Below are 27,999 nucleotides of genomic sequence, written 5' to 3' on the forward strand. Positions count from 1 at the left end.
TGTTACAGTACAGAAGTAGCCCTAAAGGATCTGAAATCACAGTCAGAGTCTTTAAGATTTGGGCACCCTGGTGTCTCACCATGTTGAGCATGTACTATTGAGGCTAACCGAGCCGCAGAGACCTGAGGGTTTGAATCTGGCCCCGGCCCTTTGCTGCGTGTCATCCCCTCTGTCGACTCTGTCTTTCTCCACTGTGCCTGTCTAACAAAGCAAAAATGACCATAAAAATCTTTTAAAGTTAAAACTGAGATTTAGAGTTGAGAAATAAGATTTGAAAGGTTCAAACTCAGACTTGAATGAATGTAATGAATGCCTAATGCCCGAAATCTTTACAGTATAATTTTAGAAATGTTCCAAATTTTACATTCTGAGTTTGGATCACAGCTTGCATCGATTCAAAGCATCTTCTTCTTCTTTGAAGTTACATTCAGTGAATAAAGCCGGTCATATAAAACAACAGATATCTGCTGTGCTGTCTTATTTAGCGGGCTTGTTGACGGTGGCGTAGAGGTTGAGATCAGTGGAGGCTACAGCAGAGGCAGAGGACGGTCTCACGGTGGCATAGGTCACCGCATCGTCACCATCATCAGTACACTGGACCTGTGGAGCAAAATAAGGCAGCACAGCAAACAGACGACACCACACGACATGACAGCGCAACGAAAAACAGAACAGAACAGGAGACAAAACAGCAGCATCAGTTCCAGCTGAAAAACCTGAATAGCAAATCAACATGAAATCCCATAAGGCAGAATATTACTGTTACACTGCCCTCTATGGGCTGAAACTCTCAAGTACAGCTGCAGTGATTTTTTTTGTTTTGTTTTGTTTTGTTTTGTTTTTTCATTTTTGAGTAATCACATTTTTTATATTTATCTGTTCATTTTCAAATAGTCTATCAAAGCTTGACAATAATGCCAAAGTTTCATCATGGGTTCATGGGAAATGATCAGAGCCCAAAGTGACGTCTTCAAATTGCAACTTAGTCTGACCAGCCTCCAAAAAAAGGAGAAATCCCCCCGTTTTTTTTTTTTTTAAAACACAAAATACAACAAAACACATAGTTTACCTTTGCTTTTCTGGCTTTCTTGTCCTTCTTCTCAGAGTGAACGATGGAGGCGTAGGTGAGAGTGTCTGGATCAGCCTGCATGGTGAAAACAACATGATCAATAAAGTTTTTCTGATTCTGATTCTGATGATGGGTCAGAAGTGACTGGCTCTACTATTCTATTCTATTCTAATCTATTTTATTAACACGTTATCTCCTCCAAGGAGTTTATGCTTTCGTCCCAATTAGTTAATTTGTCTGTCATTCAATCTCCCTCGATCTCCCTTATGAGAGGATTTCCATGAAATCAAGTAGGACAATTAGTTAGATTTCAGTTGTAATCCAGCTCCAGGGTTTTAGCCATTACATGAATATTTTTTTGTTTCTCAAAGAAGATGAAACTAATGGATGTAGAGAGTTGATTCCACGTCCTAAGGTTATGTTTACAGGGTCAAGAAACCAAATCACACTTGAAACTTGAAGCTGAAGCGACAGCAATGATGTGTTTGGGTGTAAGAGCAAGTTGGAGGTTAGTTCAGCGTGGGCAGAGGTTTGCCCAGGTTTGCCTGACTGCTGCTTTATCAGGAAGGGGTGGAGTGAGCAGTCATGCGTGTTGTTAACACCCTGTTTCACACTGACACCACACTATGGCATATCCAGATCTGTTGAATACTAGTCTCTTTTACTTCTCTCTTCAGTTTCTTTTGAGGACAAGCAGACACATTCAGAGAAACAGAATGACTGTGTCTTACACGGGTAAGCAAATAAAATGCAAAAGCACTGTAAAAAAAATCTCATTTTTATGAGGTAGCCTCATATGCAGTGCTAAAATCTTGTTTTTCTTCAAACAAGGTAAAACAAATCTACAAATCTGACATAGTCCCATTTGTTTCAAAACCAGATTCAATTGTTTCTGGATTTTTTTTTTTTTTTTTCAGATCAGGCACTAGGCTCAAGAAAATGACCCTTGATTCAAGAAATTTCTGGAAGCAAGTGGGATTATGTTATCTCACCAGCAGAGTTTTGTCCTTAGAAGGCCAAAAACAAGAAAAACAAGAAAAACAATATATTATTGCTGAAGATGAGACTGAGTTGGTAAAAGGGTGTGTTTTTACAGTATCTACTAGATGTAGTGGAGGAGAGTGCAGTGTGTGATCTCACCTTGTCCTGACTGCCTGCTGGTCCAGACTGCTTCACTCCTCCTTCAGCATCACTGATTAATGTCAGACCCTGGACAAACACAGTACACTTTAAACAGTTAAATAACTGAGGCAAAGTGAACATTTGAACCGCTAGATGCCAGTAAAGTGTATTTTCCCCCTTGTTTTAGGCTACTAGCATTTCTTCTCCATTTAATGGACATTTAAAATTAGATTCACAGTGTATAAGTGTATAAATATTTCTGAGCACAATCATCTCTGATGGGAAGTGAACGCTGGCAGGGGAAATTCATAGATCTACCCCTTCTTTTTTATGAGAGGGACACATACTGCATCCCTCTCATGTCTTCATCTCAGAATATCCTGATCAGATTCATGTACAGTACAGGGACAGAGGGACGATATACCTATCTTACAGTGCCATTTGGGCCTCACTCTTCTTTATAAAGGTACAATGCAACCGAACAAAGTCCAGTGACAACAAGGCCCAGCTGTCTCTGGTCCTTTCCATATGTCCCATCCATACGTTGTACGTTTTGTACTGAAATTGTCATCACCACTCTCTCTATATATCATTCAAACATTATTTTATTTATTATGATTTTTTAATGTCTTGTCTAGTCTATATATATTGCATTGTTGTAATTACATTTTAATTTGCTTTTTCCCTCCGGATGAATCCGGAGGGAAAAAGCAGTTGCTGCTTTGCAGCAGTTGCTGCTGTAACAACTTTAGGATTGATAAGTTTCATCTTATTTTCTGCTCCTCTCATAAAAATATGACAGAGGCCCAGTTGCAGTGAAAAGAAGCCACAAATTCAGCACAGTTATTTTGCTGCAGCTGTGAAGACCTAAAGTCGTGATTAAAGAACATTTTAAAACTCACCACGTTGTCTTCTGTTGCTGTTTTGTTCCCTGAAAAAAACAAAAGGGATAGTCAAGGTCAGCTTCCACGAAGACAGTGTGTGTTTATGAATGTGATAAACTTTTCATCCGTGTACGTTCTCACCTTTAGCTCTCTTACAGTATACGATGAGCACAGCCACAGTTATTAAAAGAGCTGCTGAAACCACACCCACTGCGATGAATGGAGCTTGAGAGAGATTGAAAAAGTTAAAATCATTCAGGCAGCTGAGCAGAAAAGCACCAAACACTAAAAACCACTTACACTGAAACCTGTGGGTGTAATTTGGAACGTAACCATAAGAATGACAAGAAATCTAATTAGAAATATTCTTTATTCAAATAGTAATTGCAGAGGACCTGAGAAGCAAAAAAAAAAAAAGCTTTTTGACTAAATTGTGTTGTCTAAAGAGTTTTGTCTCAGTCTGTCTCTGACACTCTCCACATTTTTCTTTATTTTTTTATGTGTTGTCTTTCAGGAGAGCCGTGTTCTTCATAGCTTAAAGTAAATTAACAGAGGTCACATGTGAGCTTTACAATTTCCCAGTTAACAAAAACCAACCGGAAAACAAGAAAAAAGAAACAGGCACTGGCATAAATTCCCCTTAAATCGCCAAACATGAGACCAATGACATTTCCCACACCCAAAGCTGAATGAAAGATCAAGAGAGATAAACAGAGAGAGGAAAATGTCTGTAATCTTTAACAGAAAGATTCTGTCTCACCTTGACAGATGAAATAACAAAATCAAAAAATGCACAGTGGGGTTAGAGAAAAGCTCATTATTCTCATATCCAGGAAATGAATACAAAATGAAACAATATTTTCCATAGTTACTTAAAGTGTATCAAAAATTAAAAAAAAAAAAAAAAAAAAAAAAAAAAAATCATATGAATTGTGTTTCATATCATAATGGAGATATTCTAAAGACATCAACGTCATATTCTCACCTGAAGACGTCTGAAATTAAAACAACAACAACAACGAAAAAAAAACCTTCAGACACTGGTTAGTTCAAAAACACAGAGAGAGGCTGGACTGTGGAAATATGGAAAAAAGTCAGTACCTGTTGAGGCTAACGTTGTAGTTGTTCCTCCTGTTTTGATTGGACAAAATTAAATAGCAAAACCCAAGTGAGAAAGCATTCATGTGTATCATACACAATAAATAAACAATGAAAGAATATTTTGCATGGTTTTGATTTGAATCGGTCATATGATTATTGTGACAACCCCAAGTGGGTGGGGTTGTGTGTGTCAGAGTTTCCTCACCTGAGGACAGAAGGGTGAGGTCAAACGTCTGCACTTTTCCTGTGCCATCAGAAACTTGACACTTCAGTCTCTCTTTGCCACAGTGATTCTTCTGAAGGGTCACAGTGGTGTCGCAGGGAGACACTGATATTTGAATGTCACTGGAACTTTGATCCAACCTTTCCTCCCCACACAGCCACGTCACCGTCTGTCTACACGGTCCATATGTGGACACAGAGCACTGCAACTTCAGCTGATGGTTCTGCTGCTGTTCAGTCACTGGAGAAGATGGAGAGATTGGGAGAGGAAGACAATGACAGAGGAAAGTTAACTACATTAAGGTAATCGCTTCTATAATGTTTACTGTACAATTCTGATTAGTTTGAGCTGAACAGATTATAATGGAAATACTCACTCTGTATGAGAGACAAATCAACTTCAGCATATGAAGGTTGTTTTTGTCGTGATATAAACTGTTGACAGTCGTAACGACCAACATCCTCAGCTGTGACTTTCTTTATAACCAGAGAACAGTCCGCTGTAACACTCAGTCTGGCTGCATTAGCTTGGGCAAACTGATTTGGTGAAATCTTCCCATGGGCAATCAGCTCTTCTGCTGAGATCTTTTTGACATGATAAACGTACCAGGTGGTATACTGGCATTCATCCTGATTGGGTATCAAACTGCCACAAGGCAGAGAGACTTCAGCTCCATCTCTGACATATAAATCCTGTCTTGTGCCTGTTGATGAGACAAAAAAAATGAAAACTGAAATGAATTGAAATGGAAACATGGCTGGGCTGCTTTATTAATGTTTAAATAGCAATTCATTCACATGAAAAATGTAATATGCTTTACATCTAAAAGAGAAAAATATTGTTCCCACATGTGATCAGTGTCATGTCCACACAGTAGCTTCAGTTCATTTGTTTTTTTCCTCTTCAGGAACATTTTGTTATATGAAAAACCTGTAACTCCATTTTTAGTGGTTTGCTCTCTGAGCCCTGTTTTCATACAGACACATGATGCTAAGTGCATTTTTTTTTTTTGAGGAAATTGCTGATTTCTTTTTTTTCTTTTCTTTTCTTTTTGATCTTTCTTTCTTTCTTTTTTGGTTGGAAAGCAAAGTCAATTAAATGCTACAGACGTTTCAGAATACAGATTAGTCAAAAGCTACTATGAAGGATGATACAAATCAAACATTTACTAATTAAACAAAAAAAAAAAAACTGCATCAGCCAAAGAAGAAGAAGGAAAATAATAATAAAATAATCATAATCATAATAATTAGATCATAGGAAAGTGTATGAATTTCTCTGAGGAGATTTGTGTTCCCATCTTTCCATCTTGTAAACTGTTTTAAGTGACGCTGGTTAGTTCAGAGAATTTTCCCTCTCATAGCCAAATATCAGAGCAAACACAAATTCTACCACCAAATCTGAGCAACAGAGAAGAAGAGAAACAGAGAGAGAGGCTGGACTGTGGAGACATGGAAGAAAGTCAGTACCTGGGTCTTTTGTCAAAGTTGATGATGTTGATGGTGTTGTTGTTGTTGTTGTTGTTGTTGTTGTTGTTGCTGTTGCTGTTGTTTTTGTTGATGTTGTTGTTGATGTTGGCAGTGTTGTAGCTGTTTCACCGAGACAAATAAAATAACAAAACCCCAAATAATGATTGATGAGATAATCTTTTGCATGGTTACTTAGAGTTACTTAGACGTCAGAGTTTCCTCACCTGAGGACAGAGGGGTGAAGTCAAACGTCTGCACTTTTCCTGTGCCATCAGAAACTTGACACTTCAGTCTCTCTTTGTCACAGTGATTCTTCTGAAGGGTCACAGTGGTGTCGCAGGGAGACGCTGATATTTGAATGTCACTGGAACTTTGATCCAACCTTTCCTCCCCACACAGCCACGTCACCGTCTGTTCACACTGTTCATATGTGGACACAGAGCACTGCAACTTCAGCTGATGGTTCTGCTGCTGTTCAGTCACTGGAGAAGATGGAGAGATTGGGAGAGGAAGCCAGTGACAGAGGAAAATTAACTACATTACTGTAATCACTACTATAATGTCTAGTTTACTGTTCCACTAAGTTCCACATAATATGATGGAAATACTCACTCTGTATAAGAGACAGATAAACCGCAGCATCTGAACCTTGTTTTTGTCCTGATATAAACTGTTGACAGATGTAAATACCAACATCCTCAGCTGTGACTTTCTTTATAACCAGAGAACAGTCCGCTGTAACACTCAGTCTGGATGCGTTAGCTTGGGCAAACTCATGTATTGTAATCTTCCCATGGGCAACCAGCTCTTCTGCATAGCTCTTGTTGACATGCTGAACGTTCCAGGTGGTATACTGACATTTATCCTGATTGGGTATCAAACTGCCACAAGGCAGAGAGACTTCAGCTCCATCTCTGACATAGAAGGAGGGGAAATCTTGTCCAGTGACTGCTGGGGAGAAATTTCATGAAAACTAAAATTTAACAAAAATAGAAATATGACTGGTAAGGAACATTAGCTTTATTAACACACATTAGCACATTTCATACACTAGCAAAAAGATTTATTTTTTACTCTAAAGAGCATAAACTGAATTTAAGAGAATGAAATGATTGTTGAAAAAAGAAAATTACAACAAATGCAGTGGCAGACCTTGAACATAAGAAATAAAAAGTTATAAAGAGAATAATTAGAAGATAGTCATAGTTGGCATTCATATACCTCACAGAAACAAAATAGAGTAAATGTGCAAATGAGCCCTGGAAAGATGGCATACTTGAACTTAAATTCATTACAAGAAGAATTAAAAGTAGTGTTCTCAGTGAAGTGAAGTTTTACCGTGTGTCTGTAATTTAGAACACATAATGCAGCCTCACCTGTGAAGGGAAACAGGAATAACAGAAACAAAGACATTTTAGTCCGTCTGAACTCGGCCGTTGTGCCTTCCTCTCCCTCTTGCTCTCTCACTGTTAACTGTCAAAACCTCTCGGACTAAAACTTCTTAAACATAGATTTTCTTTCTGTCATCAGTGGGCTGTCACTTCCTCATAGCAGCTAATATTTCCTTTTTCTTCTTCTTCTTCTTCTTCTTCTTCTGTGTGGTTGACTTTGTATGTGTGCAGTTTACCTGTTTTCTCTTCTCACTGAATTTCTTGAAGGTGCAAACAGAAAGAGGCTCAGATCGCACCAATGAAAAACTTTGATTTTAATTTTTTTCATTTTAGGTGACAGAGTGACTTACAGTGACAGTAGAAGAAAGCAGGTGTCAGTTCCTACTGAAACTACAGTGAAGAGATGGAGGGTCAAAGAGTCACAGCGCCCTGTGATGCTGGACTCATCATATAAAGTAGAGAAGAAAGAGCAAATGAATGAATTAGAGAGACAAGAAGAGCTGTTTTTTTTTTTTTTTTTCCATTGTGGTGAGTAGAGGAGGAAGCTGTTTAGTGTAGAAAGGCTGACAGGAGCTTCTGATCTGTTTTCAGAGATGATCAACCACAGAGAAGATGTGGACAGACTCAGACCCTCCTGTGGTGAAGGAAGTAATGAGGTGAACTCCTCCACTGGAGAGCCACAAGCTAAAAATGTCATTTTTATCTGCTTCTATCTTAACATTTGAGACGAGCAGGAAATGTTGTGTGAAGGCCTCACACCCAGCGACAAGGGAAGTCCAGCTGAGGATGAGCCACAACATTTAAATCATTCTCACTTTAAGGCAAATTTCTATGGCAAGTCAGCGGGGAGAGTTTGTCTTTCTTCTCTTGCAATAATGAGGTGATGGTTCACCTATTTTCAAAATATACAGTACAGGCCAAAAGTTTGGACACACCTTCTCATTCAATGCGTTTTCATTATTTTCATGACTATTTACATTGTAGATTCTCACTGAAGGAATCAAAACTATGAATGAACACATGTTGAGTTATGTACTTAACAAAAAAGGTGAAATAACTGAAAACATGTTTTATATTCTAGTTTCTTCAAAATAGCCACCCTTTGCTCTGATTACTGCTTTGCACACTCTTGGCATTCTCTCGATGAGCTTCAAGAGGTAGTCACCTGAAATGGTTTTCCAACAGTCTTGAAGGAGTTCCCAGAGGTGTTTAGCACTTGTTGGCCCCTTTGCCTTCACTCTGCGGTCCAGCTCACCTCAAACCATCTGGATTGGGTTCAGGCCCGGTGACTGTGGAGGCCAGGTCATCTGCCGCAGCACTCCATCACTCTCCTTCTTGGTCAAATAGCCCTTACACAGCCTGGAGGTGTGTTTGGGCTCATTGTCCTGTTGAAAAATAAATGATGGTCCAACTAAACGCAAACCGGATGGGATGGCATGTCGCTGCAGGATGCTGTGGTAGCCATGCTGGTTCAGTATGCCTTCAATTTTGAATAAATCCCCAACAGTGTCACCAGCAAAACACCCCCACACCATCACACCTCCTCCCCCATGCTTCACAGTGGGAACCAGGCATGTGGAATCCATCCGTTCACCTTTTCTGCGTCTCACAAAGACACGGCGGTTGGAACCAAAGATCTCAAATTTGGACTCATCAGACCAAAGCACAGATTTCCACTGGTCTAATGTCCATTCCTTGTGTTTCTTGGCCCAAACAAATCTCTTCTGCTTGTTGCCTCTCCTTAGCAGTGGTTTCCTAGCAGCTATTTGACCATGAAGGCCTGATTGGCGCAGTCTCCTCTTAACAGTTGTTCTAGAGATGGGTCTGCTGCTAGAACTCTGTGTGGCATTTATCTGGTCTGTGATCTGAGCTGCTGTTAACTTGTGATTTCTGAGGCTGGTGACTCGGATGAACTTGTCCTCAGAAGCAGAGGTGACTCTTGGTCTTCCTTTCCTGGGTCGGTCCTCATGTGTGCCAGTTTCGTTGTAGCGCTTGATGGTTTTTGCGACTCCACTTGGGAACACATTTAAAGTTTTTGCAATTTTCCAGACTGACTGACCTTCATTTCTTAAAGTAATGATGGCCACTCGTTTTTCTTTAGTTAGCTGATTGGTTCTTGCCATAATATGAATTTTAACAGTTGTCCAATAGGGCTGTCGGCTGTGTAGTAACCTGACTTCTGCACAACACAACTGATGGTCCCAACCCCATTGATAAAGCAAGAAATTCCACTAATTAACCCTGATAAGGCACACCTGTGAAGTGAAAACCATTTCAGGTGACTACCTCTTGAAGCTCATCGAGAGAATGCCAAGAGTGTGCATAGCAGTAATCAGAGCAAAGGGTGGCTATTTTGAAGAAACTAGAATATAAAACATGTTTTCAGTTATTTCACCTTTTTTTGTTAAGTACATAACTCCACATGTGTTCATTCATAGTTTTGATTCCTTTAGTTAGAATCTATAATGAAAATAGTCATGAAAATAAAGAAAATGCATTGAATGAGAAGGTGTGTCCAAACTTTTGGCCTGTACTTTATATATATACATATATTTATTATTTTAGACACACATATTTCCCCAGTGCACACAAGATATGTAGTCCAACACACAACCAAATACTAAATACAGGTATATATACAACCAAAACACACACACACACACACACACACACACACACACACACAGTCTTGCAAACAGGCTAATTGTTGTGCATCTATCTGATCTTGTTTATTTCTAATCTGTATTTCAGAGAAGTTTTGTGCAGTGGCAGGCTAAAGAGAGGAGGTGAAGAGGTGATGGTGGTCAGGACATGATGGTGGTGTGATTCTGCTATCAGCCTCTCAACATGTTAAACGGCAGCATAAAATTAGCAGTGTAACATCATGCGGTTGGTTTTTGGGTTTAATTTGTGTATATACAAGAAGTGCTGCTAGCTCTGGTCCAGGATGTTAGCTGAGCTGCAGTGGCTAAGCTGTTAGCATCTCCACACTGACACTGTGTAAGGGACAATGTAAGATGCCATTATTAAACTTCTCACCACCTAAACAACTACAATTACAACTCACATTTGGCGGACACTTTTATCCACAGTGACGTACATGTGAGATTTTTATCCACCAACGAGCAAAGATCAATTCTGGAGAGAACAACAACACCAAGTGCCAGGGAGCTCCGGTTCTGATCCAAAGGACAGAGGAGCTACGAGGCAGAGCAGAGAGGGAATAAATAGAGAGCAAAAAGTGCATAGAGGAAGGAGGAGAGCATAGAAGCAGTTTTTTTTTTTTTTTTTTTTTTTTTTAAATAGTTACAACATCCAACAAGATTCTCAGAGTTCCACAAACAAAAGCAGAAACTGGAAACCAGCGTGAAACATCAGTGTTTGTAGCTCCATTTCATCATCAGTGTGTCAGAGGTAAAATGTGAGAGAGAGGTCATAATTCTGTCATAGTGTCTTTTGTTGCCAAAAAAAAAAAAAACTTTCTTAGTGCAAACCATCTCACTTGACATGATGAACCATCAATACACATCTGTGTATTGACTTTCTTCTAAACACAAATGAGTGTATCCATTAAGCCACTGTCACACACACATTTCAGCATTTCCAGAAAAGGAAAAGGAAAGGAAAAACAGCACAGAGGAACACAGCAGATTTATCTTTGACTCAGTACGAACTGAATGTGAGTCTCTGATTCCTGAAACTGAACAATTAACAGACATTTTCCTCTTCAAACCTCCAAACTCCAGAACAAACTCTCTGCATGAACGAGCTTTACAGACTGAGAGGTGGTCGATCTCTGGGTCGGGAACAAATGGAAAAAGTTTGAAATCATCACTAAAAGCCTCTTAAGCTTTTGTTGCATGGATCTGGTAAATAAACTGTGGGTGTCAGTTTAAGTGTCAGTTGTCAACTCAGGACTGGCAAGCAGTTGTGGTCACTGGCACCAGATATTTACTAGGAACTGATTATTAAAATTAATTGAAACTGACAATACTGACAAACTTCTATGCTCTGTCCATTTTTTTTCTCCTGATGTTGGTTAAATTGAATTGACATGTTTTATTAGCAAACAAAACAAACTCTTGTATTACAGAGACTTGATCCAGATAAAAAGCAGGAGTCATAGAAGGAGGCTCTCAAATCCCTATTTCTCATGGTGTATTTTGTAGCGATGATGTAGTTTCCTCTTAAAGAAGAAAAGGGAACTGAGAAAGCTTGGAAAAAATGTGTGAAGATTTTGTAGTTCAAGACAAATGCTCATAATAATAACTCTTTGACGTCCTGTGACTGATACGACTGATACGATAGATACGGCTCAAAGAGTGCTGCAAAGAACAGACTGGATTAGTGAGGAGTGAAGAGTCTCACTACTTATAGAGAACACTTTGCCTCTTAATTCTCACGGTGAAAATGCGATTGCTCTGAGGGAAACAATATCCACAGATATGACCCCTTACGGAAAGAAAATATATTTACCAATATATGAAATGCAATGTATTGTATTGTATTAGAATATATTACATTTAATATGCGACCAACAATGTATAGAAATATATTATATATTTGAAAATGTCTCAGAAATAAATGGTGTAATATATAGGTGAATCATATATGTGGCATATATTTATATATTGCATCAATATATTGCAATATATGTTAATATATGTAAAATAGCAGTAACAATCACGCATTTCATATATTTGCCATATATTGCAATATAAATATATAATATATGTGTTCATATATTGACTTTTATATGTATAAAAGTCCTTCATAATGCATTTACATTTATGTGATGAACACTGGGTTAATATATTTATAAATTCATGATCTATGACATTCCAATTATATGGGAACATGTATTGGAAATATACGTAAAATTACAGCTGGTGTGCAGTGATGGGTGGGGTCCATGCATTTTTAGGAAGATGCTGCTCAGTGATCTGTCACACTCATGCAGTTTGGAGCACATGATTAAGATGTTCACATTACAATGTGGATTCTGCACCAGTCGAAGTTCGAACCTGCAACCTCTGGAGCCAAAGACAGTCGTTTACCGCTCTGAGCTAATTGGCAAGTAGCAGCTCAGTAGCAGCTTGACAAATTGACTAAGCCAGTGGTTACATCGTGTTTTCCTGAAATTGAATAGATACCAAACATAGCAAAATAAAACTGCTCTGCTAGCTCAATCATGTTGTAACTCGAATATTTGCTGGAAAAAAAAAAAAAAAAATTCATGGACTGATAATTATACTTCTACTGACTTCTCAGTCATTTTTAACTGGCAGATGTTTCATTTCAGCTGGGGGTGTGTCATTCCAATTTAACGTCAGCTCCGATTAATGTGGCTATGCAGCCAAAATAAGGACAGTAAGCGGCCACATTAAGGCTGAACAGAGTTAAATAATCACCTTTTCAGGCTGTTATCAGTTTACCTCTGAAATAAAGACGACAGTTTTCACAGATGTGTTGATTTATTAAAAGTTCATTTCAATGTACAGACGCCAACAAATCTGACAAATTAATTAAATAAATGGCCCAGGAAACTCATAAAGACTAAACAAATGAATAACAATTAATAGGCTAATTAATAACTGATAACAATATATAGCCGCACATCTCCGTGGAAAATCTTAGAGGTAGCCTACTGTCCGTGGTGCTGACTCCGCTGAGGCACTTAATTAAAATTCACGGAGGATCTTGTTTAGCTCTTGTTTACTTAAGTTGAGAAATCAGCTGTTTGCCTGGTGTTTGTCAGGTAGTCTTGTGGACATTTGACGGCCGTACCGGCTTCATTTCTTGACCTCTCCAGCTGATCCAGCTCTTCACTCGTCACTCTCGCGTATCTCGGCTTTATCTGTTCTGCCTTGTCTTCCTTGTTCAGACGTTTATCCAAACTTAGGTCACCAAGGAAATCAAAATTGACAACCAAACGGTTCATTATGCAGGCGAACAAAGTTGACAGCGGCTTTTGATGCGGGTTTCGGTGAAACGTGTTGCCATGGAAACCACACAGATTCGGGCAATAAGATGTTAGGTGGAGTATTATTTTCATTGATTGATTCAGTATTTTTATTTGCGCACGGCTAGCTGTGCTGTCATGCTGATTTGAGCACATTCTAAACGTCTGATTGATCAATCAGATTGCTTGGTGGGATCTAAGCAACGTAGTCTCATGTGTTATAATTTTTAAAAAATCTCAAGTACCCCCTGGAGTTCCTCTAAGTACCCCAGGCTTAAGCGTACCCCCATTTGAGAAACACTGATCTAGACAACAGGGAGATGATGTTAATTTGTTTTTAACAATGATTGATTGGCTCCATAAGTGAAAAATTGATGTTTAAAAATGCCATTTTTACATTGACTCCAATTGTTCACATGAGAGCAAAATTCAAAATGCTGTCAAAAATTCAGTTTTTGAGATACAATTCTGAAATTTACCACACATCACCGACCATGAGTCCAGAATTTTGTCAATTTTTTTCATGAACATTGAAGATTTATTTAGCAAGACTTTGCAGGTATATGTTTACAGTAGCGTTTACAGTAAAACATTTTGATGCACTGTAGGCTTAATTTTTGATGAATCAAAAATCTGTGAACATCGTTTGTGTAGGACAGTCTGAAGATGCTCTGTAGCAGGTGACATTTCAGCCAAAATTGTTGGAGGAGATAGTTTTAAGAAGTTTTACAGTTTTTGAAAAAAAAAAAAAACAGAGTGATGGCTTCATAATTTTCAATAGGTTTAAATGTACAAAAGTTTCTTCTATATGGAGGCTACAGTTTCATGAAAATTGTGAAGCTGTAGCACATATGGTTGATTTGTTATGAATTTTCAAAGTTTTGCTGAGAGGCACAGGAAGTGTTTTGGTGTGAACGTTGGTTCAGTGGTGAGCAGAGGTCTGCTGGTTTGTCCTTCTCATGATGGGAGCATCAGCATCTGAACCACACAGAGATGACAGATACAGCCAGTCGACAGCATTACAAGGAAGGAGATGAGAGGCACATCAGCCTCAGAGAGCGGCTCTGGAAAAAAATCCATCTCAACTCTCAACAACTCATTTAATCTCAGTGTTAATATCTTGTTTTTCCTCAAACAAGGTAAACATGTGTGGGATGAGATAATCCAACTTTTTCAGGCTGTTCAACTTCTCTTCAGAATTTTCTTGAATCAACTGTCATTGGGGGAGGGAACTAGGGGTGCTGGTGGTAGGACAGCACCCCCTCCTGGAGAGTATTGAGTGCTGCAGGGGCTGGAGAAGAGGTTTACTTCCAAACAATACTGTCCCAGGGTCCATGAATGCACCACCTCATGTGGGCCTTGTTGTAATGTTATGTATTCAAAATGTGTTGTGTTATTGTCCCTCATTAGTAAGTGTAGTTCTTTATCGTGCCTAAATCAAATAAAAATGATAACTTTTATTAGCTTGCATTTAGTGTCTTAGCCGCAGGTAGTAAAGCCATACAGGAAACACAAAGAGGGAAAGGGTACACCTGTCACCTGTCACACTGTTTCAACCTATACAAAAAAAAAAAATAATAAAATTTAAAAATTTAAAAAAAAAAAAAAAAATTAAAAAAAATAAATAAAAAATAAAAAAAATAAATAAAAAATAAAAAAGACAACAGAACACAACACTGAGCTTACCTTAAAAAAACAGAGATCTCAACTTCTACCTGACCTTGACAGCAAACATAAATTTCAGTATTTCAATAGATTCACATTCCTTGTTATTCTTGCTGTACTGAATTCCCCACAAGGTGGCAGTATTAGGCAGATAAAGAGAGAAACTGGACATGCATTAAGCAGGACGACTCAGCTCATATGTGGGTCTGTGTCTGTGCATATTCTCATTCGTCCAGGTCACAGGCATCTCAAGGAAGCTGAGTCAGGTTAACTGAACTTAGGTATATGTTTAGAAGACGTTTCGCCCCTTATCCAAGTGGCTCCATCAGTTCATGCTGTTCACTAGACTTGAGATGGGATTCGGGTCCTTTTCCATGTTCAGAAAAATGACTTTCTGCCGAATAAATTTCCCTCCCCAACATTTTTCTAAAAGTTCGGCGTTGGATAATTCTTATAATATCATCACAATCTGGGATTACCTCACTTGGTTTGCAGGCCGTGTTCCTGTAAGCCTGTCCCTACGCTGGATGAGCTCCGTGGAGCGGGTCGGGACAGGACGCACCGCTTTATGGCATCATGTCACCAGCTCTTGGTACAGAAATCACGGCAGAGCCCAAGAAACCCGAAGAAAACAGCGACGGAGGATATGAGAAAAAGAGATAGTGGCCGAGCAAGAGGCAAGACTGGAGTAAATATTGGGCTTTAAGTCGCTGGCGAGAGCTTCGTGAAGTCAGAGGCTGGAAGACAGACGCCGAGCTGAATCCCTGCTGCTGGACTGATTGGTGATATCAGCTGGCTTGCCATGTCTCGTGTTGTCGCAGTTGCCGTTTTCACAGCTTGATTGTTACAACATGACGATTTCTTGCATTACAAAACAGACGCCAGGTTTGTTGGGAGGTTGTAATGTGCGGTTTACTAATGTGTTGTTTTACTAAAACATGTATTGTTTTATGTTTTATGTATGTCGTGTAATTACAAAGTAAAACTACCCTTCAGTTTCCTGCACTCAGACAATAGTAGATGAGCACAAGCGGGTCAACACGTTTTCAACAGTGTTGACCCTAAATTTCTAACTGCTTCCAGCTTGCCCACTTTTTCTAGTTAAATTTCAAGCTGCTGAGAAATGAAAGAGCTGCAGACGAGAAAGATTTTCACAACTGCACTGGGAAAAGATACAACATCATAATAGATATTTGTAGCCTAATATTTAATACAGGACATATCTAACAAATCCAAGTTAACGAAAAAAAAAAGATAGGAATAACATCATCTCTACAAAAAGATAAAATCTCATCTTCAACATTTACACATGACACTCATTCAGTTTGATGTGAGCAATTGTTTTGTTGGTATTTTGTGGGCCTCAGTTTCTGCAAAAGGTTGATATGCTGGAATACAACTCTTAAACCCAAAATGTCTCTGAATGTTTATGTAGGAAAGCCTTGTATAAACTGTCCAATACAGTCATTGTTTTAATCTTAATATTTAAGTAATGAATTGACTAATAGGCCAGTTGACCAGCTGAATGTAAAACAAAAGGTTGAGTTTAAGCTCTAAGCTGAACACAGCTGAGCACTAGACTTGGTGCAGCTGCGCTGGTGCAGATGATGTGTTCACAGGCAGAAGCTCTATCTAGAATCTCCCAGCAGGTGGTGGACTACAACCAAAAAGAGTGTCCTTATTGTCTTTTTCTTGGCTGCAGCTGCTTTTATCTGCCTGGCTCTGGCACTGTTTCTGGCTGTGTTCTTAGATGGAAATGGTGACACAGACATGCCATGGGAATTTCAAAATAAAGGCAGATCTCTAAGATGATAATATGGATCAATATTTTCAATTAGAATTGATTATACTGGATCGTTGATCATTAGATCAATATATCAATCCAGATGGAAAGCTCGTTACAATAATAATAATAATAATAATAATCACTTTTTTCCCCTCTAAAAACAATTACATTATAACAGTAATAGCATAATTAAGCAAAGAAGCACAAACTCTATTTCAGTTTTAACTAATAATTCATGATTTCACACATCAGTCTCTTTAAATTTCTGTTGATTCAGTCTGAGAGCAACGTCAGCAGCACTGCATCAAAAACAAAGACCAGACAAAGTGAAGAAATATCTGTGTTGCCAGACCTTGTGAGTCTGTGATGCTGGAAAAGGGACAGGTCTCAAACACAGTTCATTTTCTCCTGACTGGTTTTCATTTTTGGTGTCCGAATGATTGGAGGAATCCACGTGACCCAGATCCAAGAAATGACTCTACAGTGAGCTGTCTCTCTTCTAGACTGTCTCTGCCTCCACCTGCACTCAGGAAACTGTAATTTGGACCCAGATGCAGCTCTACACCCGGCTGCTGCAACAGGTGTTCGTTCTGCATCCAGCCTACTCTCACAACCCAGCGTACATCCAGCTGCTGCCACCAGACCCATAACTGCAACTTTATTGACGACCCTTGATCATGTCATTTTGAAAAAAAAAAAAGGCAAAACAAACACTTGTATTGTCATTGAAAAATATTTCATTGGTTAAAGCTATAAGTCTACTTGAAAGTACATTTAAAAGTTGACTCGTATTTTAACTTCTAATATAAATTCTTCAGCAAGTCATCTGAAAATTATTTCGATGTGATGACATTCAGCTGCTGTGTCGTCTTGTTTCTCTGGTTAGTCGACGTCGGTGTGGAGGCTGTTGATCAGTGGAGTCCGACAGAGGAAGAGGGAGCGTCGACGTCGTCATAGTTCACTGAACCGCCATCATCATTATCATTATGCACCTGTGGAATACAACACAATTCAATGCAATGCAGTGCAAAACAACACAACACACAAGAGTTTGTGTGCAGCAGTTTCAGAGGTTTTGAAGTTCAGTGCTGAGCCATCTTGTGCCTGTGGGGTTAAATGCAGATGTGACACAGCTAACTAGCTTCCCTGCTAAATTCAGCCGGCTAAACTCCTGTAGGCTCAGTCTCAAGAGCTCACTTACAAAATGTCTTTGAAAGAAACAACTCTTGGGCAAAGTTGCTTAATCAATGTGATTGGAGAATGGATAAATGGCTATTTGTCAAAGACCGTTCCAAATGGAGCTGCTTGTAAAATGTTAAGGTGTTGTTTTTATGGTCCCTTTTTTTTTTTTTTTGTCAGAATTTGGACACAAGATATTCAAGGTATACACGCCACCAAAACATGCCATCATGTTTTATGTCCAAATGTGGACACAGAGCAACTAAAGCTGATGGTTCTGCTGCTGTCCAGTCACTGGAGAAGATGGAGAGACGGTACAGAATCTGGCTTTGGAGACACTTTGACAGCCTCACAGGAAGCAGCCCATCAGAAGCTGCTTCACTGTGGAGCCTCTGACCAAATTTAAAATCTACACAAGTATTAACACACATGCAGTTACAATCCTACATGACAGAAATGGCTGGCTAGTTATGGAAAGGGAAAGGTAATGCCACCATGTTTTATGTCATTTTTCAGATTAATTTTTAAAACTTACAGCGTTGCCCACAGGTGTTTTCATCTTCACTGGAAAAACACAAAGAGAACAGTTTAAATTCTATAATGACAGTTTGTTTTAACCAGATGAATTTGATTTTTTTCTGAATTTCTTCACCTCTTGTTCTGCGCCACGTTCTGATGAGCAGAGCGGTAATTACAGTAAGGAGGAGCAGCTCTGCAACACGAAGAGCCAACATGAGGTGGGTCACACCAGAGGAACCTGTGGAACCTGATTATAAGAAAAACATGACATGTAGACAATTAAAGACGAGAGAGGAAATAAAATTAAAAATAATCATCATTATCCCTGAACCTAATTAGGGTAAGTGGCTTTGCAAATGAATGAATAAGTAATTTCCCCCTGGGGATCAATAAAGTATTCTGGTTCTGATTCTGAATGAATAATCATTAATCATTATCATCATCAGGCTGATCATGTGGCTACATAGGGAAAACTACATAGATAAAACACATAAAAATGAATTTTTGGTTGTGAAACTGGAATCTGTGACTTTGTGTGGTGTGTGTGTGTGTGTGTGTGTGTGTGTGTGTGTGTGTGTGTGTGTGTGTGTGTGTGTGCATCCATGTGAGTGAGTGTGTGAACTTGATTTTCCAATAATTTTTTCGGGGTTAATATAGAAAAATAGAGAAAAATATGTGGCGCCTAAATGGTTATGGGGTAAAAAAAAAAAAAATGCATGAAAAAATTCTGCATTTGCTTTTTAGCATCAGTAAATAGTTCTAATGTTTCATATCCAGTAAATAATTAAATCATCCATCCAGTTCTCCATGGTTACTTTGAGCAAGTAATAAGAAGTTTCTGTTATTTCTCAAATCATCATTCAGATATTTTAAACAACTCATCACATTCTCAGTTTTCCTCACCTGAGGACAGAGGGGTGAAGTCAAACGTCTGCACTTTTCCTGTGCCATCAGAAACTTGACACTTCAGTCTCTCTTTGTCACAGTGATTCTTCTGAAGGGTCACAGTGGTGTTGCAGGGAGACGCTGATATTTGAATGTCACTGGAACTTTGATCCAACCTTTCCTCCCCACACAGCCACGTCACCGTCTGTCTACACTGTTTATATGTGGACACAGAGCACTGCAACTTCAGCTGATGGTTCTGCTGCTGTTCAGTCACTGGAGAAGATGGAGAGATTGGGAGAGGAAGACAGTGACAGAGGAAAATTAACTACATTACTGTAATCACTATTATAATGTTTACTTTACTGTTCTGATTAGTTTGACCTGAACAGGTTATAATGGAAATACTCACTCTGTATAAGAGACAGATAAACCACAGCATCTGAACCTTGTCTTTGTCCAGATTTAAACTGTTGACAGAAGTAACGACCAGCATCCTCAGCTGTGACTTTCTTTATAACCAGAGAACAGTCCGCTGTAACACTCAGTCTGGCTGCATTAGCTTGGGCAAACTCATTTGGTGAAATCTTCCCATGGGCAACCAGCTCTTCTGCTGAGATCTTTTTCACATGATGAACGTTCCAGGTGGTATACTGACATTTATCCTGACTGGGTATCAAACTGCCACAAGGCAGAGAGACTTCAGCTCCATCTCTGACATAGAAGGAGGTTTCAACTGTTGAGAAAATGAAAATGAAAAAATAATGAAAACTGAACTGAATCAAAATAGAAACATTGCTGGCAAGTCAGGGCTCCTTTATGTATATATCACATATTTATACAGCATTATATTCACAGGGAAATTTGCTTCACAAATTAAAGATTACAAATTACAAAGTAAAAAGAGAGAAGATGGAGAGATTAGGAGAGGAAGACAGTGACAGAGGAAAATTAACTTCATTACAGTAATCACTACTATGATGTTTTCTTTACTGTTCGATTAGTTTGAGCTGAACAGGTTATAATGGAAATACTCACTCTGTATAAGAAACAGATAAAGCGCAGCATCTGAACCTTGTTGTTGTCCTGATACAAACTGTTGACAGTAGTAACGGCCAACATCCTCAGCTGTGACTCTCTTTATAACCAGAGAACAGTCCGCTGTAACACTCAGTCTGGCTGCGTTAGCTTGGGCAAACTCATTTGATGAAATCTTCCCAAAGGCAATCAGCTCTTCTACTGAGATCTTTTTGACATGATGAACGTTCCAGGTGGTATACTGACATTTATCCTGACTGGGTATCAAACTGCCACAAGGCAGAGAGACTTCAGCTCCATCTCTGACATAGAAGGAGGAGAAATCTTGTCCAGTGACTGCTGGGGAGAAATTTCATGAAAAATAAAATTTAACAAAAATAGAAATATGACTGGTAATGAACATTAGCTTTATCAACACAAATTTACGGAAGCCCTAAAGGGCCATACATACATATATTTTATTTCCTCCGTTTTCCCGTGATAACGAGATAATTTTCCTCCGTTTTCTCGTGATAACGAGATATTTTCCCTCCGTTTTGAATGAATGAATGAAACGTGATAGGCCTGAGATTTCCATCATACGTGACATGTCATGCTGACTGACGTCTCCTTGGACACATAAAGCAGGGGTCACCAATCATGTGCCATGGAGGGCCGAGAGGCTGCAGGTTTTCATTCCAACCAAGACCTCCACCAGGTGACTTCACTGATCACCTCACCTTGTATCAGAAAGGAGGAGCTAATCAGTGAAATCACCTGGTGGAGGTCTTGGTTGGAATGAAAACCTGCAGCCTCTCGGCCCTCCATGGCACATGATTGGTGACCCCTGACATAAAGCATAAAGCTATTTTAGCCTGTGTCAGGCCTTGATTGAACAGATAAGTGATGCAGTGATCAATATTCTCCTGCTCCTCTGACATTGCTACACTGACTGATGTTTCCTGCAATAATTTAATAAGACAATCGCTTTGTTTTCTCGAGATCTCGATTTAATTATCTCGTTATCACGAGAAAACAGAGGAAAATTATCTCGTTATCACGAGAAAACGGAAGAAAAATATCTCGTTATCACGAGAAAACGGAGGAAATTTATCTCGTTATCACGGGAAAACAGAGGAAAATTACCTCGTTATCACGAGAAAATGGAGGAATTATCTCGTTATCACGAGAAAACGGAGGAAATAAAATATATGTTTGTATGGCCCTTTAGGGCTTCCGTACAAATGAGCATATTTCAAAATTATTTTTTAGAGCACAAAATGAATTTAACATTGAATGAAATGATTGTTGAAAAAAGAAAATTACAACAAATACAATGGCAGACACCGAACATAAAAAATAAAAAGATACAAAAAGAATGAATAGAAGATAGTCATAGTTGGCATTCATATATCTCACAGAAACAAAATACAGTAAATTTGCAAATGAGCCCTGGAAATATCGCACAATTGGACTTAAATTCATTACAAGAAGAATTAAAAGTAGTGTTCTCAGTGAAGTGAAGTTTTACCGTGTGTCTGTAATTTAGAACACATAATGCAGCCTCACCTGTGAAGGGAAACAGGAGTAACAGAAACAAAGACATTTTAGTCCGTCTGAACTCGGCCGTTGTGCCTTCCTCTCCCTCTTGCTCTCTCACTGTTAAGTGTCAAAACCTCTCAGACTAAAACTTCTTAAACATACAGATATTCTTCCTGTCATCAGTGGGCTGTCACTTCCTCATAGCAGCTTCTATTTATTATTTTTTTCTTCTTCTTCTCTGTGGTTGACTTTGTATGTATGCAGTTTATCTGTTTTCTCTTCTCACTGAATTTCTTGAAGATGCAAACAGAAAGAGGCTCAGATAGCACCAATGAAAAACTTTGATTTTAATTGTTTTCATTTTAGGTGACAGAGTGACTTACAGTGACAGTAGAAGAAAACAGGTGTCAGTTCCCACTGAAACTACAGTCAGGAGATGGAGGGTCAAAGAGTCACAGCGCCCTGTGATGCTGGACTCATCATGTAGAGAAGTAACAGGAAATGAATGAATTAGAGAAGAAGAATAAGAGCTGTTTTTTTTTTTCATTGTGGTGAGTAGAGGAGGAAGCTGTTCAGTGTAGAGAGGCTGACAGGAGCTGCTGATCTGTCTTCAGAAATGATCAACCACAGAGAAGATGTGGACAGACTCAGACCCTCCTGTGCTGAAGGAAGTAATGAGGTGAACTCCTCCACTGGAGAGCCACAAACTGAAAATGTCATTTTTATCTGCTTCTATCTTAACATTTGAGACAAGCAGGAAATGTTGTGTGAAGGCCTCACACCCAGCGACAAGGAAGCCGAGCTGAGGATGAGCCAAAACATTTAAATCATTCTCACTTTAAGGCAAATTTCTATGGCAAGTCAGCAGGGAGAGAGTTTGTCTTTCTTCTCTTGCTATAATGAGGTGATGGTTCACCTATTTTCAAAATATATTTACATACACTACTCACAAAAAGTTAGGGATATTTGGCTTTTGGGTGAAATTTATGGAAAATATAAAAAGTCACGCTACAGTGATATTATATCATGAAAGTAGGGCATTTAAGTAGAAGCATACACTGGTGATTTCCTCATCTCAAACAATTTCTTGAAACAAAAGCCAACAACAGTGGTGGATATACCACAACAAAAAATGTCAGTGTCAATAACTTGTCATGTGCCCTTGAGCATCAATTACAGCTTGACCACGATGTCTCATGCTGTTCACAAGTCGACTTATTGTCTGCTGAGGCATGGCATCCCACTCTTCTTGAAGGGCGGCCCTCAGGACATTGAGGTTCTGGGGTACAGAGCTCCGAGCCTCTACACGGCGACTCAGCTGATCCCATAGGTTTTCTATGGGATTCAGGTCTGAGAAAGTGCAGGCCACTCCATCTGAGGTACCCCAGTCTCCAGCAGCCGTTCCCTAATGATACGACCTCGATGAGCTGGAGCATCAAACACCTGATGTGAATTTTGCCGTTAAGCTCCTTGTTAGAGAACAGCAACTTGTGCAAAAAGTACTGAAACACTGAACAGTTGGACATGTGCATTCAAAAGTTTACAGAAGGTCACATTAAGTTCACCTGGAAAGGTTATAATGCATTTTAGGTTCATCCTGAAATTTCACCCAAAATAGTAAATACAACCAAAACACACACACACACACACACACACACACACACACACACAGTCTTGCAAACAGGCTAAATTCTGTGCATCTATCTGATCTTGTTTATTTCTAATCTGTATTTCAGAGAAGTTTTGTGCAGTGGCGACTAAAGAGAGGAGATGAAGAGGTGATGGTGATCAGGACGTGTGATTCTGCTATCAGCCTCTCAACATGTTAAACGGCAGCATAAAGTTAGCAGTGTAACATCATGCAGTTGGTTTTTGGGTCTAATTTGTGTATATACAAGAAGTGCTGCTAGCTCTGGTCCAGGGTGTTAGCTGCAGTGGCTAAGCTGTTAGCATCTCCACACTGACACTGTGTAAGGAACAACGTAAGATGCCATTATTAAACTTCTCACCACCATAACAATTACAATTACAACTCACATTTGGCAGACGCTTTTAACCACAGCGACGTACATGTGAGATTTTTATCCACCAACGAGCAAAGATCAATTCTGGAGAGAACAACAACACCAAGTGCCAGGAAGCTCCAGTTCTGATCCAAAGGACAGAGGAGCTACGAGGCAGAACAGAGAGGGAATAAATAGAGAGCAAAAAGTGCACAGAGGAAGGAGGAGAGCATAGAAGCAGTTTTTTTTTTTTTAATAGTCACAACATCCAACAAGATTCTCAGAGTTCCACAAACAAAAGCAGAAACTGGAAACCAGCGTGAAACATCAGTGTTTGTAGCTCCATTTCATCATCAGTGTGTCAGAGGTAAAATGTGAAACAGAGGTCATAGTTCTGTCATAGTGTCTTTTGTTGCCAAAAAAAAAAACTTTCTTAGTGCAAACCATCTCACTTGACATGATGAACCATCAATACACATCTGTGTATTGACTTTCTTCTAACCACAAATGAGTGTGTCCATTAAGCCACTGTCACACACACATTTCAGCATTTCCAGAAAAGAAAAAGGAAAGTAAAAACAGCACAGAGGAACACAGCAGATTTATCTTTGACTCAGTACGTACTGACTGTGAGTCTCTGATTCCTGAAACTTAACAATTAACAGACATTTTCCTCTTCAAACCTCCAAACTCCAGAACAAACTCTCTCATGAACGGGCTTTACAGACTGAGCAGTGGTCCATCTCTGGGTCGGGAACAGATGGAAAAAGTTTGAACTCAACACTAAAAGCCTCTTAAACCTTTGTTGCATGGATCTGGTAAATAAACTGTGGGTGTCACAGTGTTTTTCCAAATATCTGTGACCTGTTGTTGCTGACTCAAAGTGTTGACTTGTCAACTCAGGACTGGCAAGCAGTTGTGGTCACTGGCACCAGATATTTACTAGGAACTGATTATTAAAATTAATTGAAACTGACAATACTGACAAACTTCTATGCTCTGTCCATTTTTTTTCTCCTGATGTTGGTTAAATAGAATTGACATGTTTTATTAGCAAACAAAACAAACTCTTCTATTACAGAGACTTGATCCAGATAAAAAGCATAAGTCATAGAAGGAGGCTCTCAAATGTCTTTTTCTCATGATGTATTTTGTAGTTTCCTCTTAAAGAAGAAAGGGAACTGAGAAAGCTTGGAAAAAATGTGTGAAGATTTTGTAGTTCAAGACAAATGCTCATAATAATAACTCTTTGACGTCCTGTGACTGATACGACTGATACGATAGATACGGCTCAAAGAGAGCTACAAAGAACAGACTGGATTAGTGAGGAGTGAAGAGTCTCACTATTTGCACTACAACACTTTGCCTCTTAATTCTCACGGTGAAAATGCGATTGCTCTGTGGGAAACATTATCCACAGATATGATGGCATCTTAGCACCTGAGAGGTGTTAGTTCCTCATTGCAGCTCTGAAGTCATTTTTGCTGAGAGGCACAGGAAGTGTTTTGGTGTGAACGTTGGTTCAGTGGTGAGCAGAGGTCTGCTGGTTTGTCCTTCTCATGATGAGAGCATCAGCATCTGAATCACACAGAGATGACAGATACAGCCAGTCGACAGCATTACAAGGAAGGAGACGAGAGGCACATCAGCCTCTGAGAGCGGCTCTGGATAAAAAAAAATCCATCTCAACTCTCAACAACTCATTGAATCTTAGTGTTAATATCTTGTTTTTCTTCAAACAAGGTAAAAATGTGTGGGATGAGATAATCCAACTTTTTCAGGCTGTTCAACTTCTATTCAGAATTTTCTTGAATCAACTGTCATTGGGGGAGGGAACTAGGGGTGCTGGTGGTAGGACAGCACCCCCTCCTGGAGAGTATTGAGTGCTGCAGGGGCTGGAGAAGAGGTTTACTTCCAAACAATTCCGTCCAAGGGTCCATGAATGCACCACCTCATGTGGGCCTTGTTGTAATGTTACGTATTCAAAATGTGTTGTGTTATTGTCCCTCATTAGTAAGTGTAGTTCTTTATCGTGCCTAAATCAAATAAAAATGATAACTAAATGTCTTAGCAGCAGGTAGTAAAGCCATACAGGAAACACAAAGAGGGAAAAGGTAACTTCATATTAGTAAAAAGTACTTCTCACATTAATTCTTAAATTTTGTATTTATACTCTTTACTTGACTTTTTACTTATTGTCATTTAGATTTTCATTACAAGTCTGTGGTCTGAATGCCGGGATGTGGCATGAGCTGACAGCAGACGACAAAACTGCAGAGTCAAGGGAAAAGAAGAACCAGACATTGAAAATGGTGTGAGGGTCGAGGAGTAAACTCAGGTGATGTCACCTGGTGGAGGTCTTGCTTGGAATGAAAACCTGCAGCCTCTTGTCCCTCCATGGCACATGATTGGACACCCCTGCTCTGAAGTGAAAGCAGCTGAAATTTATGAATGAGTTTGAAAGGACACAGAGGCGCCAGGCAAATTCATGAGTGAAAGTGCACTGCATACTACTACACGTTGAAACAGCGAAGCGCTACACTCACCAGACTGCTCTGATATTTGTTTCTATAGAGTTAAGTGAACTAAGATGTCCATTCTGAAGTTTGACTGTGGAATATGTTTTAGTTGCTGTGGAATTATTAAGACTCTGCCCAAGGATGTTATTTTATTTTATTTTTTTTTTTGTCACAGGAGCGGTGAGTTTTGGAAATTATCGACTTTCTTTTCAGTTGGTTATAGTCACTATTCACATAGCTTGATATTAGAACATGACGATTTCTTGTATTACAAAACAGACACCAGGTTTGTTGGGAGGTTGTAATGTGCAGTTTAATGTGTTATTTTATTAAAACATGTATTGTTTTATGTTCTATGTATGTCGTGTAATTACAAAGTAAAACTACGCTTCAGTTTCCTGCACTCAGACAATAGCAGGTGAGCGCGTGAGTTGTTACCCATTTCTGCCACAAGGGGGAGTGTCCTCATAAGTCAGGAGAGAATTCTGAGCGTAGCAGTGGGTCAACACACATTTTCAACAGTGCTGACCCTAAATTTCTAACTGCTTCCAGCTTGCCCACTTTTTCTAGTTAAATTTCAAGCTGCTGAGAAATGAAAGAGCTGCAGACGAGAAACATTTTCACAACTGCAGTGGGAAAAGATACCCCAGCTGGCATTTTAACATTTATTCAACACTGAATCAACATCATAACTCATGGGTGAATCAATGTTGAATTTGGTTTTTGTTTTTGCAAACCGAATCAACGTTGATATTGTGATGTTGTTTCAACATGAGTGAACTAATGTTGAAGGCCCAACAGTGAATTAATATAGAAAATTCCCAGCGGAAATTTTGAGAGTGCCTCGGGGGCCGTTGCTGGCGGGTGCGCGTCTGAATCACTAAAAAGTAAGAAGGAGAAACTCTGAATGTGCTTGCCACCCTTGCGACCACGTGGTATCCCACCAGCCCTATGCTGTTTGTGGGTTGTGTAGTGCTGTCGCTTTGCCCAGGTGGGGAGTTGAACCCTGGAAAGCTTAAAAGCCTCCGGGATATCTGGTGGTTTTGGCCCTGGTCACAGTGTAAAAAGTATACGTTGCTTTGCTTTTCTAGTTACATTTTTCAAAGCAGAACTATTTTTCCTACTACTTTCCTCTTCCTTTCTTCTTTATATTCATTGCAGCCTATTAGTAAATGTTTGACAGTTTCTAGTGTATTGCAGTCGGGTCCAGTGGGGTGTTTTCCTATAATATGCAGAGTCTGGTCAAGTCCTGTGTGGCCTATTTTTAAGTGGATCTCCTCCCTTGGGCTCCTGCACTGTATCAATAATATTCCAATATTCTTCCCAAATTTTGTGTATTTGATCCTTTATAAGATTTACGACCTATGCCTTATGTCTATTGTCTGTATCATTTTCTATACTTCCTGCTTATGAAGTCTCATGTGATCTCGAGATTACCTTTTTGTATTCAAATACACCACATGCAGGACACAAACTCATCTGTGTCTATTTTTAATATATAAAATGTATATTTTTTAATTTTTTAATTGACGAACATTATGAACAAAATACAAAAAATGCTAGTAAAATAAAAAGAACCATCATAATGATAATTTTAAAACAGAACATGGAAGAGGACAATAGGTTGAGTCAACATACAGATCTTGTTAAAATTTCAACGTTG

The 27,999-nt window shown here is 39.2% G+C and overlaps 1 protein-coding gene across 1 annotated transcript in view; it reads right to left on the reverse strand.

The window, feature by feature from the left end:
• Positions 1-477: 477 nt before the first annotated feature.
• Positions 478-27,999, reverse strand: part of LOC115356595 (uncharacterized) — a 33,673-nt gene continuing 6,151 nt past the window's right edge. The window contains exons 4-9 of the mRNA XM_030047812.1: positions 4,177-4,206; positions 3,217-3,300; positions 3,094-3,122; positions 2,210-2,278; positions 1,070-1,144; positions 478-600 (exon numbers count right to left, since the gene is read on the reverse strand). Coding sequence (XP_029903672.1) covers positions 478-600; positions 1,070-1,144; positions 2,210-2,278; positions 3,094-3,122; positions 3,217-3,300; positions 4,177-4,206 — 410 coding nt within the window. The remainder of the gene's footprint in view (positions 601-1,069; positions 1,145-2,209; positions 2,279-3,093; positions 3,123-3,216; positions 3,301-4,176; positions 4,207-27,999) is intronic.

The sequence above is a fragment of the Myripristis murdjan genome, chromosome 24, assembly GCF_902150065.1.
Source record: "Myripristis murdjan chromosome 24, fMyrMur1.1, whole genome shotgun sequence".
In the NCBI taxonomy this organism is placed as follows: domain Eukaryota; kingdom Metazoa; phylum Chordata; class Actinopteri; order Holocentriformes; family Holocentridae; genus Myripristis; species Myripristis murdjan.